Here is an 18,330-nt window from a genome sequence, read left to right as displayed (position 1 = left end):
GACCAGATAAGCGACGGAAGGTGACGGCAATAGACCGAGTAGCATATCGCAATTCAATTCGCGATATCACTTCTGTTACCAGCAGAAGCACTTAGAACGCCATTTGAACAGAATATCGGCTCTTGAGGGGTCCGTTCTACAAGTTTAGACAAGATAAGAAAATCTGACGAGAAAATATGAATTTTATCATATTAGCTTCGCTTTTCTCCTTGGTCTTCGCTGGGAACTCACCAAGGCTAAAATTCACTGTTCAAGGTAAGTGTTTCAGATACTGTGTTTTATCCTACCGTGTTGTTATGTTTTAGTAGATATGCTGTGCTAAACAATGATCAACATCACAGAACATTTAGCTCTGTTTTTTTTTTTTTTTTTGCTTGACGTTTGTTCGCTGATATGTCACAGGACTGTATTTTCCACTCTAAATTAGCCGGATGAAATTGCAATATGATTAATGAAGGATGCATCCAGCTGAGGTGATGTAGGCTCCGGTGTGTTGCAATCGACGCTTCTCGTCGAGCTGCGGTATTCGTAATTGGTTGCTTGGCTGTTATGTAGGGCGTCGCACATTAGGGTATCCTGAGCTTCGAGCCAGTTGCAAAAAATATAGTTGGCTGTAAATTATTTGAGTAATTGTTACAAAAACAAATTATATGATAGTTTTTTTTCTTCTGGTTTAAAAAATATATAGCTATATATTTTCTATTTTTTACCACGAACGGTTTCCTCTTACCCATCAAAATCCCGAATTTCTTCAAATCGTTAGGGGTGCCTGTTACTTGCAATATCAATGAAGTGTGGGGAATATCAAACATGAAGCTAGCCTACAGATGTGAAAAAATGATGGTCCAGTTTCACTGGGACCAGTAGCTAAGCCAAATTGAGTTATTTTGACGAAGTAATGAAATTTTTGAGGCACACCATGGCTTCGGTGGGTTTACACTTCTGGGTAGGTTAATGGACGTCGTAAATTAACTAGCCAGGCCGATCACCGGATATCTATTTTACATCCACATGTAATCCGTATATGGTCATGTGGATGCATTTGTAGCCTACTCAGTGAAACAATTAGTTCTCTTCATCATTCTATATCACGTGGGTGTAAAAATTGAAACAGCTGTATCATTCAGTTTCACATATGATACATTTGATGTAGTAGCCTATGCTGCCGCATACGTAAACACACACACACACGTGTGTGTGTGTGTAGCTAAAGCATATATATGTAGGATAGCCCAATATTTGGCATATGTAATGGAGTGAAATGAAGTAACTGCTTTCAGTTATTTCTGCAGTAGTCATGGAAACAGATTCTATTCGTTCTTTAGCCAATAAAAAACTAGACGTTTGGTTTCAGTCTATATCTTGGTATTCACCATCTGTAGCCCAATACGCGCATCTTGTCGCAGCTAATAATCAAATCAGTCAGTTCGAATTGATACTTATAAAACAAGTAATAGGTTAGCATATATCACATATATTAAGAAAAATCGTTTTTAGAATTGAACTGAATAGAATCAATTTTGGACGTAGGCTATAGTCAAACCAATTAAATAAAATGATTGGAAAACTGTTTCATTGAAATACGTAGCTACGTAGCTCGCGCTGCAGAACTGCAATGCAGGTGCTGGCGCTGCTGTGGTTGATGGTACTGCGGTAGCAAGGCGCACTGAGGATGGAGCGGCAGCATCAACGACCTCGATAGAACATCGACACACGACTGTGGAAAATTCCACTCTTCCAACAGAACCGCAATTAACAATTCAAAGCACGCCTCCATACCTTGCATTTTCTCGAAATGTAGTCACAATCAATAGGAAGGATCGTTTTTCGACTTTCGATACGCCGACGATGAATTAATTAAACATATTTCGAATTGCTTTCATCCACAGTACTCGATGTCGATTGTAAGTTCTTTAAATTTACAATAAACCCATCATGCTTCCAGTATATTTACAGGGATTCATATGATATTAGTATGCCTACTACTAGGCTACTTCATCTTCAGGCCTATACTACTACTACGAACAATAAGAATAATAATTATTATTATTTTTATTTTTATTATTTTGAAGGTGTAAATGCAGTGTAGCCTGATCATTTAAACTAAATGGGGGTGTAAGGTTTCAATCCGAGGAGCAGTTTACGTAAATAGGTCGGAGATACTGAGCCATTTTCCTACAGCGTTTCTGACACCCACTTCTCTGAGCAGTGCGAATCTGCCAGGGTAAGCGGCCTCCGGTCAGCGTGCGTCTGTTTTAGAATCATGTCTGCTGCATATCAAAAAGCCAGAACGCGTCAGTCAATGGTGTGGTCACGGTAGTGCTTTTGCCATGGCAACCAACTGCGTATGGTTTTGGGTTGCAGCATTTTAATTCATGCTGTTCTGCAGCACTCAAGAATGATGACATATGTACACACATAGCACTTGTCTTAGCACAAAATTCACATTGTGCAACAAAATTTTTACTTATAATGTTGTGTTATTCATCTTCAGATGTAGCGTCGTTGAAATTCACAATTACAATATGATGATTAGAAGTTTTCTAATTAACTCCTTAATCATTGTTAGGAAATTACAACATTAGGGGTACAAAACTGCAAAGGGAGGAATAGTGTAGACTCCACTGGAATCTACTAGTTTTCTGTTTATCTGAGTGCAGTGTTGCAAGTCTTAGCCTATATGGTTCGGAAACACTAGAATAAGTTAGCACTAATTTGTGCTTGTGTAAAACAGACTGAAGCCTTGAGTACCACATTGATTCAACCTCAAGAGTTTGCTTGGATGAAATCAGCACATGATATGCTTGTTGAAATTGTTAATTGGCTCTAAGTATAGATCTGCTGTGTCAGGTGCTTTGCAGGTGCTCTGTTGGCTTCGGACATGGAGTTTAGGTTTCATTTCTTGAAAATCAGAAGCATTTCCTCAAGATTATCCTTGAATGTTACATTTCACAAAGTATACGAAAGGACTACCACAGCCAATTGAAGATGACCACTCATCTCTGTAAGATTCCAGCACCTGTTTTTGCCAGCTAGGTCACACACAATCACAAATAAACTGTAAGAGACATTTGGAAGAACAAACATGCAAAGGAAAAAAGATACTGATGACACTAAAGATAGAATGTTAAGGCAAAAACACAGACAAGAGAGAGCACATTGGTCCTTGATTATGTAATGTCTTCAGAGTGATAATTGATAACCAGGCAGCTTTATATAAATGGCAGGGGATATTTATTTTTTAAAAGTAAATGGTATATATTTTTTTTCTCAAATGTCTTGCACTTCTGACAAGAAATCTTTCATTGCTTATGGTTATAATAGCCATGCTGAAAAATGTAGTGGTAATGCTAATTTTCCAGTTTCAGAACTCAAGCAAGATATCAGCCCTGACTTAACATAAATACATTTTTAACTTATATAATGTGGTAGCTGTAGGCTTCTTGCCTTCTACTTGTTTAAAACAGGAAAAAAATATTTGGTTTAAGACTCTCACTTTGAAGATTGAAAAATAAATGAAATAACTGGCAATATTTCTCTTTAAACTGTTTTACAGAACCAACCAGGTTTCATTTTACAAAGCCAGAATACTACATGACCCTGTACCACCAGGAGGGAAGCAATGTGCTCTACGTGGGGGGTCAGGCTGTGATCTACATGCTGACGTTCACTGACAAAGGTGTCACTGACACTCAGGTAGGCAAAGACGGAGCAACCCAGTATCAACACATGATACTGTTGCCCTACTGCTGACCCTGTGAATGGCAGCCATAGTTTCAGTGCCCTGGGGTATTAATATTTATAGATACACTTAACCTTCTAAATTAATTGGTTTTTATCATTTAACATGCTCCTGATTCTAACATACTGTAGCTGGAGATGACATCATTCTTTCATTGACCTACTGTCTGCGCCTCATTTCACTGTCCCTCGGATGTTTTTGTGTGATTGGAAACGCCCTTGTCTGAACGCTCATTCTTTTCTCTCTGAAATCTCTCTAAAAATATTACATTTTCATTTTAATGTATTTCCATGTTCCAATACCTTTGTTCCAAGAAATACTGTATGCATTGTCTGCTAAATAACACATATAATTTACTGGAGAGTTGAAATGTTTTTTTTTCTTTTATTCCAGATTGCAGTCCCAGCAGAGGAGAATGCAAAGGAGTCATGCCTTTCCAAATCTGCAATGCCACAGGTGGGAGGGCCTGCAAGATACAGACTCAGCAGTGTAGGGGTTAAGGAATTTGGCTTGTTATTCAACTGTCGCGGGTTCAAATCCCATTAGGGTTATAAATGTTTTACTCCTGGTCGCAGTAGTGAAATTCGTAAAATAAGACGTTTAGCTGCATACGTGAGAAGTATGAAGTCAAAGTTGTTTAAATCTGTATTGGGTCGGATGTCTACCCAGTCCGTCAGTGTTTTTAATAACATAGTTCTAACGGGTAGTTGACAAGTTGTGAATTAAGTTTGCAGTTCTTCCACTTACTGCCTCTCATGGGACTATACTTTACCCCTTTATGGAATTGCTACACTTCGATCCCTAGTCTGCGAACTTGTTAGCACTGAATGATGTCTTGTTAAAGAAAGTCTGCTAAATTCCATTAAGGTCATCCTAATGATAATAACAGGGAATGTGAGATGTTGGCATCTTATAATGGATCTTCAGACAAAACCTTGGTGATTTTGTATACATAATTTCAGGTAGGGGGTTGCTTTATCCAAAGGTTAAATTTGCCTACATTACATCACTCAAATGAGTCAGGTATACAGAGCTTGCCTGTTTATAATGAATTGCAGTATATGATTAATAAATTATTACCGTGTGTATGTTCTTTGCTTAACTGACAGAATTATCTACTGCGTCTTTCCCCTCTAGACGGAGTGTTACACTTTCATCACTCTCATTCAGAAAGTTACTGACACCTTGGTGGTGTGTGGTAAAAATGCAGGCACCCCAAAATGCTGGCAATTGGTAAGCTGTTTGCATTTAAAGTTCTTTGTTGTTTTGCTCTTATTCCATGTCCTTGTCATTATATGATTAAGAGGTGATGAAGTGTATATATTTGAATATACACTTCAGTCCTACTTACTGCAGGTCATAATTTATTGAAGTAATATATCAGTGCTAATTGTTTTTGTTTTGTTTCATCATTTTCTTTGTGCAGGTGAATGACACTGTGCTGACTGAAATAACTAATGGGCAGATTTCATCATCTGATATCTCCCCGCGCTTCCCTTCTCAGAGATCTGTTAGCCTGTCAGCAGGTATGGCCTAAAATACGCTCCCATTTCAGAACACTGTCCCATCACAGATGTCACATTCAGAACACTGCCCCATCACAGAACACTGTCCCATCTCAGAACACTGCCCCATCACAGAGCACTGTCCCATCTCAGATCACTGCCCCATCACAGAACACTGTCCCATCTCAGATCACTGCCCTATCACAGAACACTGTCCCATCTCAGATCACTGCCCCATCACAGAGCACTGTCCCATCTCAGATCACTGCCCCATCACAGAGCACTGTCCCATCTCAGATCACTGCCCCATCACAGAGCACTGTCCCATCTCAGATCACTGCCCCATCTGACAGCACCGCCCCATCTAAGAACAATGCCCCATCTCAGATCACTGCCCCATCTCACAGCACCACCCCATCTGAGAGTAATGCCCCATCTCAGAACACTGTCCCATCTCATATCACTGCTCTGACTCTCATATTGACATGAACCTGAGCCTGTCAGTGCTGACACTATCATGGCAAAACACATGTGCACCAGGTTGTGTAGTCAGAGAAAATTTTATCTGTCACTCTGCAGAAACACCACATACTGTACATCACAGCACCATCATTACATTGCATTACATTACATTACAGGCATTTAGCAGACGCTCTTATCCAGAGCGACTTACACAGCTTGGGCTATGCATGGGAAATTGTGGTCACTCACTCACTCACTGACGATCTGAGAGGAACGTTTAGTCGGACGCATGTGCAGGTGGTGCTTTGTTTAGTAGGAGTAGGCGAAACGGGACGCATGCGCAGGTGGTGCTTTGTTTAGTAGAAGTAGGCGAAATGCGAACATGTTAGGGTTAGCTAAAGTAACGTTAGGCGATAAAGCTGTGCTTAAATATGTTGTGCCGTTCAAAGTGGTGATTTTGGGAGCTGCAGACAGATGCAGGCGGATCGCCTACTTTAGTTAACCTAGTTCGCGCGTACGGATGCTATCCAGCACGCATGAGTAGGACCTAAGGACACACAGCTACAACCATCGATACAGATGTATGGACACACGTTACACAAATAACGTCACACAGGTGAGGACGTGCCATAGCTAGCTAGCTATATAGTTTGCCAAGTTGCGCCGTGGGTCTGAATGGTTTCGTGCTTGTTACATAGAATTTTACATTGTATCAAATTTATACAGCCGGATATATACTGAAGCAATTCAGGTTAAGTACCTTGCTCAAGGGTACAACGGCAGTGTCCTATACCCAGGAATCAAACCTATGACCTTTCAGTTACAAGCCCAGTTCCTTACCCACTGTGCTACACTGCCGGCCATCAAATTCAGGCATTAAATCAGTCCTATAAGCTTTACTACTAATACAAACCCGCTAAGCCAAGCTTTTCTGTAGGGATGCACCGAAATTTCGGTCACCGAAAATATTCGGCCGAAAATAGCAAAAAATAACACATTTGGTATTCGGCCGAAAGAGTGAAAATGCCGAAAATTTTGACCGAATGTGTGCGTGTTCTCTTTTTTTTTTTTGTAACAAAGGTATAGAAATAAATGTGACACTGTTTCGTTGCTCTCCTGCTGCTATTGATGACGCGTTCAAACAGTGCCGGTGCGAATTCAGTATCCTCGAAGCGAACTGATTCCCCTGTCCGTGCACGCGTAGTCTAGTCTCACATAGCCACACCTGTCTCCACACTTCGTTTCAGCGTCTCGCGCTTCGACTCATTTCAAACAGCGCCTTTTTCTGTGCATTTAGAACGGCTAAAGCCGGACACCCACCGCACGGGTAGCGACCGCGAGCGCACTACGCCCGTAACTGAAGCGTAATTGAAGTAGGCTACTGTTACTACAACGGCAGCGGGCGACGTCCTCTACACCAGATGCGAACGCGTCGTAAACCGGCTGCGAAGCTTGTGCGACACAAGCGAACTGAAGCGTAGTTTTTCGCTTCTGTTCTATTTTTCTGCTTGTCGCGCGTCATGATGACCTGTTTATACACAGAAATATGCTCTAAAATGCTAGGTATACATGCTCTGATTTATATTTCATCCTTATATTAGGCTATTGGGGCTGTGACCCTAGTTCCCTCCCAGACATTTTATAAGCAGCTAAAAAATACAAGCCTTTCCGTTTTTGTATTGTCTTTGCAGGAAAAAAAAACAACAACAACAACGACAAAAACTGGAACCTGGGGAAAAGGCAAATTTAGTTTCGCTATCTTATTTTGCGGAGGGGGTGGGGTAAATTTGAAAATACACCACAGAAAGACGTAGCCTATTTAATGATGTAGAAGTGAATGCACCGAGCAGCGGTTTGTTAGCTCGAGTGTTGGAAGGTAGTTTTTAACCAACCATTGCTCAGCCTATTTGACTTCTCCGATGTCTTCGTTCGTTCAAAAAGGGCGTGTTAATAAAAATCAGATAATCCACAGATCTTTAAAAAATCAGATTATTTAGTGGTCTTGCCGATGAAAACGCACCTATTTTATAAGTGAAGTTGTAAGCAAGCCTTTATTGCACTTGTACTTCACAGCTTCCGGTGTTCATGGCGTTGTGGTGCTCATATCCCTCCAAGTTTAAACTGTTATCATCTTTTTGATGATTAGCTGATTTTACTAAATCTGATCATATAAATGTTTTGACGTGAATAACAAGACGGCATGGGAATTCCCAAAGGTTGATTACGGATTATTTATTATTATTGTGATCATTACATATTCTTCATGAAATTGTCACGCTTGTTAACCAAGCAAATACATTAATACAGTTTGAGATTGATTATTATGCAGGCTACGTTGCGATTTAAGCTTATGGTAATTCTTTAAAGCGTTTACTTTCTCACGTATTTACACGAGTTAACGTAATATTACCAAATTAACAAACTGAAAAAGGTCTCTCACCAAGTATTCACTTAACCCATAATCAACAGTCGTGAACAAACACGATGTAATCCCACTGCAGACTGCGAGAACTACTAGGAATATAGAGCTTTAAGCAAGCCTTTGCGCGACACAAACGGAACCTGTGTAGACACGCTACGCGCCGCGCCGTGCTGCTTCGCCGTGCTGCAATAGGCTACTCGCAGCATGCAGCTAGTAGCCTGTTTGTACAGTTATGAGGCATTTTACATTTCCCTTGATTAGTCAACAATCGGCACTGACTTATCTTTTTGAAATTACTTTTGGAATATATATTCCACCGTTAGGCTACAGGTGAACATTTGTGGTTGGAAATCATGTTGGTTGAATGATGTGTGTTTTCTCCGTTTATTTATTTATTTATTTATTTATTTTAGTTATTGTATTCTGGTATTGTACAAAGGAAAATAATAAAGATCTTGAATTACCTCCCAAAAAGATTTTCTTTACTGAATATTATACTAGTATATCAGCTTTCTGTGGAACACTCCCTGCCCTCTATGTTCATTACCCCTGTTATTGTGCTTTTTTAGTATAGTGCTTGCTGGAAAGGACTGAATGTCCAGTAGACTAATAAACGTTTTTTCATCACCTTGTCGTTTTGTAATTTAATTTTGTCATTGAAAAGCATAAATCAAAAGCAAAATTGATTTAATTTATGCAATGGTACAAATGGGCAAATACATGAAAAAATACCGGTACTCGGTATTCGGCCAAGTGTTTCCTTATTTTAATTTTGGTGCATCCATACTTTTCTGTGCAAAAGAGAGGTGAATGATGCACCAAGCTGTCTTCTTGTTTCCTCTATCCAGATGGAAGTCTGTATTCTGCTCTGTCGGCTGTGGGGAACCAACCGGGCTCAATCCGCAGGATCTTCGGTTCTCGCAAGCTACTGAAGACTGAGAGCAAATGGTTACATAGTGAGTGGGAAGTGGTGGAGGGGAACAGTATGGGGTAGAAGGGGGGCAAGCATGAAAGGGGAGGAGAATGGGTGGAGTTTTGAATGGTGAATTAATAAATTACTTTACATAGCACATTCTATTCTATTCAATGGTTAGTAAGTGCTTCACATACGTGCATTTTCATTTATAAATTCATTAAAATAAAGAACGACTGTAGAGACAATAGAGATATAAATAAAACAGAAATACAACATCAAAAAGGCTCCACAAGTCCTCATTTCCAAAATGAATGTAAGTCTCTGGATGAGGACAATCCAGCTAAGGCTCTGTTATAAAACAGAACACGAGACATAATTAATGGATCATTTGGAGGCTGTATGTCACAACATATTTACAACAATAAACTTTTAGATTATCTCATCTTAATTCTAAACTTTAGTAAACTAAATCAGTTAAGCTACATCACCACATTGGGTAGTGCCTTGCATAAAAATTCACTATCAGAGGTATTACACACAGTGATTGATTAACATAACAAGCACTAAACATCTTTTGTTCAGATTTATATTATTGGGTAATCAATCACTGTATGTACATCCCTTGTGTATAAATGTATGAATGAATGAATGAATGAATACGCACACAATCCGCAGGTTCTGATGATGCATCATTTGCAACTGCTTAGCTCATTCGACTCATTTTCATGGGACTCTGATAAATGTTTTGCTCTGCTTTGTGAAAACTGAGATAAGCTTACCTGATGCAGTGCCCTTCTTCCCGTAGATCCTCAGTTTGCTGGGGCAGCAATAATCCCAGGGTCCCAAAAGGACAAAGAAGAAATCTACTTCTTTTTTAGTGAGATCAACAATACAGCTGGAGTTGATGAGCAACCATATAGGGCCCGCATTGGACGTGTCTGCATGGTATGCGCACGAAGTGGCACAACCGTAATTTATAATCATGTAACTGTCTGACACACGTGCACGTAAATGCCATCATATCTTTACAAGGTTTGAATTGGGCTAGATCCTATCTATCCTACAGTATGAGCATTTGCAATCGGAAGACACTCACACCCTCTTCCTGTTCCAGGTGGACGAGGGGGGCATTAAGAACATGCTAGCAGACTCCTGGACAACCTTCCTGAAGGCACGGGTGATGTGTGGAGTGGGCTCCACCCCTCAGCAGTATAACAACCTGCGCCAGGCCTTTGTGCTGACTGCGCAGGAGAGGAGAACGGGCGTGATGTACGGGCTGTTCTCCAACTCCTGGTGAGCATGTACTTCAGCCCCTCCAGGGCCAGAGTCAGGGGACGGCATCCAGGCCTCAGCAATGAGTGTTTGGCTGGTAGGGGACCTATCCCATGGTGAACTTACTGGCATGTGGCAGAACATATATTTCATGTCAAGCACTGAGTTCTGTTTGTGTAGCAGTCTGTTTGGAAATATGATGTAAACCAGGCTGAGAATGTGTGGCTCAAAAGCACAAAAAGGAGAAGAATTGCATCTCATCTGTGTATCACTCTTTAAGCTTAAGTACAATAGTACAATATACTATAACATGGTTATGCTGTACCCTGGAGTTATAGTGATTACATGTTTAATTTTTATACCTCATTGTGACATGTTTAATTATCTACTCTTAACTTCAGCATTGTGTCTCCTCTCTTCCAGGGACACCACAGTGGTGTGTGCCTACTCCATTGAAGACATTGACCAGGCTTTCTCCACCTCTAAGCTGAAGGGCTACAGCAGCCCCCTGACAGGACACCGCCCTGGGACAGTAAGGCCACCCAGCATAGAATGGACTGTGACAAATTTGCTGATGGTAGAAAAAAGTACCACTTGGGAAAACACAACTGCAGCAGCAACATAACGAACAGTGTTTGGTCAGAATTTGACACCAGGTCCCAAAATACAAGTAAACACGAGGGTTATTATACGAAAAATACCACAAAAAAGAAAATGTCTTGTGTTTGCAGTAATTTCAACATCCTGTTTTTATTTGAGTGCCATTCACACTTTTGGTATTCATTCCCCACTAGGGATGTTAACAGTTAACTGATGAACTGTTAAGCGCCAATAAGAATGTTGATGGATTCATTTTATTGATTAAACTGTTAAATTTAAATATGCCGTTTCAATGAATAACCTAACACCAGTGATTAGATTTTTGATTAGAAAGACGTTTCTCAGTTGTAAGGCACAAATCTCCTTGACTGGTGGAAAGTTAATGAGCCACGCTTCCCTGAACTGGCAGCATTAGCAAAATGCTATTTGTCAATTCCTGGAACATCGGTGCCGTCTGCCCTCGTCTTCTCAGCTGCTGGTCTCACCTTCAGCAAAGTGGGCACCAGAATTATCCCATAGCTCACAGACATGCTCATATTTCTTAACAAAAGTATTAAGGTAGGCAATGGCATAGGCCTACAGGCTATGTTGTTCCTCTTACGCCTATATGTTACAGCCTCAAGGAATATGGCCTATCAACAGTCTTTTGTTGAGGCTGTTGAAGTGTTCTTTTTATTATTAGACCGCATTAGCAGCTACAAAGTGTCAGAAAGACAAAAAAATGGTTCTTTTGTTTATTACAAAGTTAAGCATTAATATGCAGCATTAATAAGCAATACCTTTTGTCTCCATCCCAGTGGCAGTTCAGTCAGCCTGTAATAAAAATGTCAGCAGTCCTTCTCTCCTGTGAAAATTTCTCAGTCCGTGAATCCGTGTTTGTATTTATTTTATTTTATTTATTTATTTATTTATTTATTTATTTATTTATTTTTGCCATTATGGCTTTAATGCACAATGCAAAATCCTGTTCTAATTATTGTTGGGACATGTCTTAAATCTCTCTTATATATTCAACAAACTAAAATTTTGAGTAATTTTTTACTGGCGTATATATCGTAGATCATTAATAATCGATTAATGGGTGTCCACAATCGATTAATAGGAATTGCACTAAATTTGTATTCCTATTCCCCACCCTTCCTCCAGTGTGTCCACAAGAACGTGACATCGTCACTCGGTGTCAAAACCCTTGGGGTGATAAAGGACCATCCGGAGATTGAGGATGTCATCACGCCAGTTGGGGAAGCACCTTTGAACCTGCCCACTGATGACCAGTTTACCCAGACAGTTGCTGACACAGTTCTGGCGGTCAACGACGAGCATTACAGTGTGTTGTATCTAGGAACAGGTGAGCGGACGAGCTGGAGCCAGAGAGCCATAGTGCCAGATATGGCTTTCAGGTGGTAAAACATGGCATGAGGAAGACTAATGTAATAGTGAGGTAAACCCTGGACTTTGCATTTGTTCTGAGTCCCTTGTAAATGTCAACATGGCAAAAAATTATTTAATTTACAGTAATTGTATTTTTAGCTGGCCACGTGCTCTATGTGGAACACAGACTTTAAACTATAAAAAGATAAGAATGAACATTTTCACACCTGAGTATGTAGACCACAGGTGCTGGAGAAGGGCAAAATCCAATAATAAAACAGTACACTGTGTAACACTGTCTCTTGCTGTGCTTGCTACTTTATTTATTTAAATAATGACTTCAATTCCAGACACCTCTTAGAATGAATGGTAAAATGACTGGTGATCAGCCGATGACATCAATACAACATTTTCATAAGAATTTACCATTATCTAACTTCTTTACATAGATAATGGTGGATTCTTATGAAAATCTATTTATATCATTGGCTGATCAATCAACCCAATCATGGGACTAACTATGAGAAGTCTTTATAAGAGGATCTTTTATCATTCATTCTAAGACTAACCAAGGGCAATGTTCCAAAACATTGTCATTATTTCAGTCAATAAAGTTGCAGGCACAGCAACAGCAAAACAAAACATTTAGAAGAATTTAATGCTACAGCTTGATTAATTAAAATGTAATTTTAAGATTAAGTGTTGATAAGATCTCCTGAAAGAGGAATGGTATATATAACCTGCCATTTTGAAACTTGCTGTATTTGTAATAATTGAGCATGACTATTCTCTCAGTTGCTACATTGTTTTTAATACTTCACAAAATGACTTTGATACTGAAGATCAATGATATGCAGGCGCTGTAAGTGCTAGGTCCCCCTGTCTTTGTATTTCCACAGAAAAGGGGAAAGTCCTGAAGGTTCTTCACACCATAGAGGAAGCTTTCGTCATCTCTGAGTATTCTTTGTTCCACAATGAGAGTCCTGTCACTGCCATGGCTATTGACTCCCAGAGGGTAAGACATTAACAGACACTGCCCCTCACCATTCACAGAAAATTTCCCATTGAATGCAGTTGCCACAATATGTTGCTGAATTACTATGAAGTAATGTATGCAATCTCCTATTGCAAACAAAAGCACAATCATTTAATGGTTAAGTGTTTGTTTTTTTCAGGGCCATCTCTATGTGGGCCAAGCCATGGAGGTACAGCGTCTCCCACTAGCCGACTGCCGTCGCTATGGTGACACTTGTCGGGAGTGCATTCTTTCACGCGACCCCTACTGTGGGTGGGAACGAGCAAAGAAGAAGTGTACCGCCATCCCTGCTGGCTACAACATCAGCACAGGGTATGGAACTTGGCACTTCCAGTTCCATGCTGAAGCTTTAGTCAGCAAGACCAAATCAGTTTTCCTAATTAGTACATAAAAGAGACAGCCTTTAGAATCCATATTTGCAAAAACAGGCATTATCATCCATCCATCCATCCATCCATTATCTATACCCACTTTTGCCTGGTCAGGGTCACGGGAGGTGCTGGTGCCTATCCCACCACGCATTGGGCAGGAATACACCCTGGACAGTTTGCCAGTCCATCGTTGGGCACACACAGGCATTATCAATTTTTTAAAATTCAATTTCTATTGTATGTTCAATGATGTATGCTGGCAAAAAAAAAGGTTCAGTCCAAACACAATGAATGAGGTCGTTCTTGGCCTTGATTGGTGTAATAATATCTCAATATCCTGTTTAAAGAAGGTAGGGCTTCCTCGTATCCGGAATGACTTCCATTCAGGAAGCAGATTTATTGAGACAATCAGAGATCATCATCATGAAATCACCTACACAGATAAGATTTATGGGGCTCCAGCTAATTTAATTTTGTTTTTGTTATTTAACCTATAGTACAATCCTCCAGAGTCTTGACCAGTCCAATACGTCTGTTTGTGGAGAGGCCACAGGTAAGTACAACCTAATAGACTCTGTGTCTGTCTCATTCCTCATTCTGCCTTAAAATGAATATCTAACCAATCCTGTTGGGATTTCAGATCTTTTGAGTTGTTAGTCTACACACAGGCCAGTGTCATTCCTTAGACTATTTATTTAACTATATGAGGTTATATCACCATGCAAGTGATATTTACTACTTCCACAGCCCTGAAGGTTCGCAGCACATCACCAAAGGAGGTAGTGGTGGACTCGGATGGGCCGGTTATGCTCCCCTGTCCTGTGCGTTCCTATCACGCTTCCTACCGCTGGGAGAAGGATAACTGCATTAAACGCTACCCCTGCTCCATCTCCGGGGGCTCCTGCGTGCTCGCGCCCAGCCCAGACCTGCCGCTCGAGGCAGGCATCTTCCGCTGCATGTCCCTGGAGAACGGCTACAAAGAGGAGGTGGTCTCCTATCGGCTGGTCTTCAATGGCGGACCCCTCCCCGCCTCCTTTGCCTCTACACTGGCTCCTTCCCTCCTGCTGGCTGCGGCCACGCTGTGGCTGATGTAGGCCTTCAGCCCCCCCCCCCCCAACTCCCCCTTCCTTCCCCTCTACAATATGTGCCATCAGTGGAGTCATGATGCCTCGGTCAGGTTCGCAGAGCACTTAAACAACAGCGTTGGGAAACATGTCAGCAAAAGAAAAATGCCTGTTGCATGCTGAGATTTTTATACTGTAACTACAAGTCATGTCACACTTCACAGTGCAGTCAGTTGTTCTTTAACAAGGACATATTTTTACTAAATTGCCTTAACAGCAATCTACCCTCAGAATAACATCACTACAAAGCAATAGGATAGGGGTGTGTGTGTGTGTGTCTGTATGTGTGTGTGATTGTGTGTGTGTGTGTGTGCTTATACACAGTTGAAACAAAAAAGACAAACACTAACAATTTTATCTCCAGGCACATCTATACAGTATATTCAAAGTTTTGTTTTGATCCTATGAACTTACATCTACCTTCTATGATAAAAGATTTGAGAAGCTGGCATCAGATTCTGATTGTAATGAGTGCTTTGCGAACCAAGGCTTTCAGACTCAAATGAGCCAATTTTTTGAAGTTTGGTGAAGTAAATTGCCAGGCTGATTTGTTTATTTTATTCTGTTGTTTTTTGTACAGATTTAGAGTTGACTGTGCCATTCTATGTAAAACGTACTGCTGGAATGTTGCCCCAAGACAAATACGGAAAAAAAAAAACAATCCTGTTGAAATTCATGAAGCTATATAACTACACGCATTGAAAAAAAGTAAGAAGCCTTAATATGTATGTTACATACCTACTAAGCACAAAATGCAGTAGAGCTCGGCAAAGTCTGCCAAAATAGGCTTTGTGTGTTGCGCACAGCCTGAACAAGATCCAGGGCAGGAGTCCTATCATCATGATTTAGAGAAGGTTTACTGATAGAAATCTGAGAACTCACTCTGTAGCTGCAATAGGTCAGCATGAGGCTTGTGCCTGCAATGCAGCCCTCTGGTTTTTTGATGAAAATGTACAGTAATTCATACATTATGGCATTTCCGATAACCCACATGAAACACTGGTTAAAAGGCAGCTGAAGCCAAATATGTGTAGATAACATAATGATGTGCATTTTGTTGTCACTGTGAAAAGTGACATGCAGTTATACGCTATAAACAAAATATTTTATTTATTGCAGTGCAAATGCTCACATTGACCATTGCTATTTACTTATCCGATGCTTATATATATATATATATATATATATATATATATATATATATATATTTATGTATATTTCAAATTTTACAATGTTGAAGCTATCAAGAATAAATGAGAGCTAAAAAACAGTATGCCACTGAATGTGACTAACTGAGGGGAAATCAGTGCATAACACGATACGACTGAAATTGTGATTTTATAATTATGTCTATTAATATTCTGAGAAAAAGGCTCTATAAGTTTCAACAGGATTCTTTTTTAGGAGGAGCATGGGAAATAGCTGCTCTCTGGAGAGAAAGACTACAGCCAGGCACATTTAATAGATGGATAAAAATGGAACAGTACTTCCATTTGCTAGTTATCCTCTTTTATAGCATCAGCCCCCAATGGTCTGTGTTAAATGTATGATATGCCAGGTTTCAGCCCAGCTCTTTCATTGTGCAGGCAGCATTTGTTAATCATCCTGGCTCCACTTAATACAAGGCTTTGCTGAATCTGTAAATCAATGGAAGATTATAATTTATTAATGGACTTATGAGTGTCATAGAGCATTAGAAACAGACTCATCGTTTGGAATCTATCGCTCATTCATGGACTAAATCATTCACCCCAGTCTTTCATAGAAATTGGCATAACCCCACTATGTGCCAAATGTGTTTCTTAATTAAATTTTTCAACATGCTAACTGTACGCTTAGTGCACATTATATGCTCTATTGATATCTTTTTATCTTAATATTTCTACGCTGCTTTAGAAGATGGTATGACCCAACTAGTGCCAAAAAGACCAGCACTCTTGCAGCTGGATTGGTTAGGAAAGGCACTAGGCACACTGACTGTCTTTCTCTCTGGTGTGGGCCTTGTGTTGCTGTGTCTCTGGTGTGGGTTTCTCACACAGTTAACTGCACTGCACTGAGGCAGCCAGTTGATTGTGTCAAACCCATACTATGCTGATGCCTCATCCGCCTGCAGCTTCAAGTCACTTTGCCTTCTGTGCTTGTCTACCAAATTGCTGTCATGCTTTTGATACACACACACACACACACACATACATGCATAACATGTACACAATACACATACATACACACTTGCACACGCACACACAACACACACACACAACACATGCTCACTTGTGCCCCACCCTCACTTCCCACATACAGTCCAGAATGCTCAGTGTTGTTTGTGCCATTTTATTCTGTGTACTGAGCCAATGTTTCTAAAGCTGTGAAATGAAGATACTGTAAGAGATCTGCCAACATGCAACTGGCCTACACGGCCAGTTGCGAAGCCTTACATGCTTTTCCAAGACAAAGATTGAGAACCTGTTTCTGGTATTACTGTAGAGGTCAGAGACAAATAAATTAATAACACAACCTTCAACAATATATTATATTCAGTTAACCTGGTTTCGTATAATCTGGCAGGATATGACTTGTGACTGTGTTGATGATTCAGCTATTGAGATGGGGAGAATTTCCCATGAGCACTTTAGTTGTGTACAGATTCACTCACATAGCTGCAACTATTTACTTTTATATGTATTACAACAGGCTAGCCCTTGCGAATATCCCTGTCACTAGTGCCCGCATTTTAAATTTAAAGGGCAAATTTCAGTTGAAATCTCACCCGAAGACAAATATTATTTTCCTTCACAACTGTGTATACCAGGCAGGCTGAAATACTGTGAGAAGGTGTATTTTAGACATATTTACTGAATAGGAATGGACCGATGACTGCTCTCAAAAAGATGGTCTATACAAAAATGCCAACGTGTGCCAAAACCAGGAGGTGCCACGGGACGTATTTACCCCCAGCTATAGTTCAACCAGCTCTACTCTTGTAAAAAAAATAAATAAAAAAAAGTAATAAAGTCGTGCAGAACAATTGCCACCCAAGATATTTTATTGGCCTCTTCATAGGCCCAGAGTGAGGACACTATTAGATTTATTCAAAGAAAAAAACAGAATTAATTCAGTTGATGCAGTGTTTTCCTGTCATCCAGGATAGATTTTGTAAATGCCCCCAAGACCTTGAACAGATCAGTACGTGTCTGTACCATGATGCGGTACCATGATATGTTATACCTGATGTAACCAAATGTCCAAGTGTGCTTTCCCTTCAAACCAAGGTGCCATAAGCCAAAATTTGGCCAACCAATTTATGTATTCTTCATTTCTTATGGTTTGCACTCAATGATATGTTTTTGCTGGCATTTAAGAAGCCTGTTGGTAGCTGCATTTGAGCAAAAGAGAGGTGGAAATCCCTCCCTTTTTTCTGCTCCCTTGAGTTCAAAGGCTAGAGTCGTGTCTGGCATGGGTGGCCTCTGAAACAGTATGCGCCAAAAGCTTGTGATATTGCAACATGCCTT

General features: G+C 40.3%; 1 protein-coding gene across 1 annotated transcript; it reads left to right on the top strand.

Moving 5' to 3' along the window:
• Positions 1–17,895, top strand: si:ch211-113g11.6 (uncharacterized protein LOC559008 homolog). The gene is made up of 14 exons (XM_064351870.1): positions 1–255; positions 3,557–3,696; positions 4,136–4,198; positions 4,880–4,975; positions 5,169–5,268; positions 8,980–9,087; positions 9,853–9,992; positions 10,162–10,340; positions 10,743–10,851; positions 12,066–12,267; positions 13,190–13,305; positions 13,466–13,638; positions 14,195–14,250; positions 14,445–17,895. The coding sequence occupies exons 1-14, from the start codon at positions 177–179 to the stop codon at positions 14,789–14,791; spliced, it is 1,908 nt and encodes a 635-aa protein (XP_064207940.1). The 5' UTR covers positions 1–176; the 3' UTR covers positions 14,792–17,895.
• Positions 17,896–18,330: the final 435 nt, after the last annotated feature.

Source organism: Anguilla rostrata, chromosome 1, assembly GCF_018555375.3.
Source record: "Anguilla rostrata isolate EN2019 chromosome 1, ASM1855537v3, whole genome shotgun sequence".
Taxonomy (NCBI): domain Eukaryota; kingdom Metazoa; phylum Chordata; class Actinopteri; order Anguilliformes; family Anguillidae; genus Anguilla; species Anguilla rostrata.
Note: the sequence above shows the minus strand (reverse complement) of the source record. Positions and strands in the feature narration are given on the sequence as shown.

Bases quoted from the DNA above. Each gene is read 5' to 3' on its own strand.
- si:ch211-113g11.6 (XM_064351870.1), top strand. From the start codon at position 177: ATGAATTTTATCATATTAGCTTCGCTTTTCTCCTTGGTCTTCGCTGGG. The intron at 9,993-10,161 runs GTATGCGCACGA...TTCCTGTTCCAG, and splicing joins GCATTGGACGTGTCTGCATG to GTGGACGAGGGGGGCATTAA. The intron at 12,268-13,189 runs GTGAGCGGACGA...GTATTTCCACAG, and splicing joins TGTGTTGTATCTAGGAACAG to AAAAGGGGAAAGTCCTGAAG.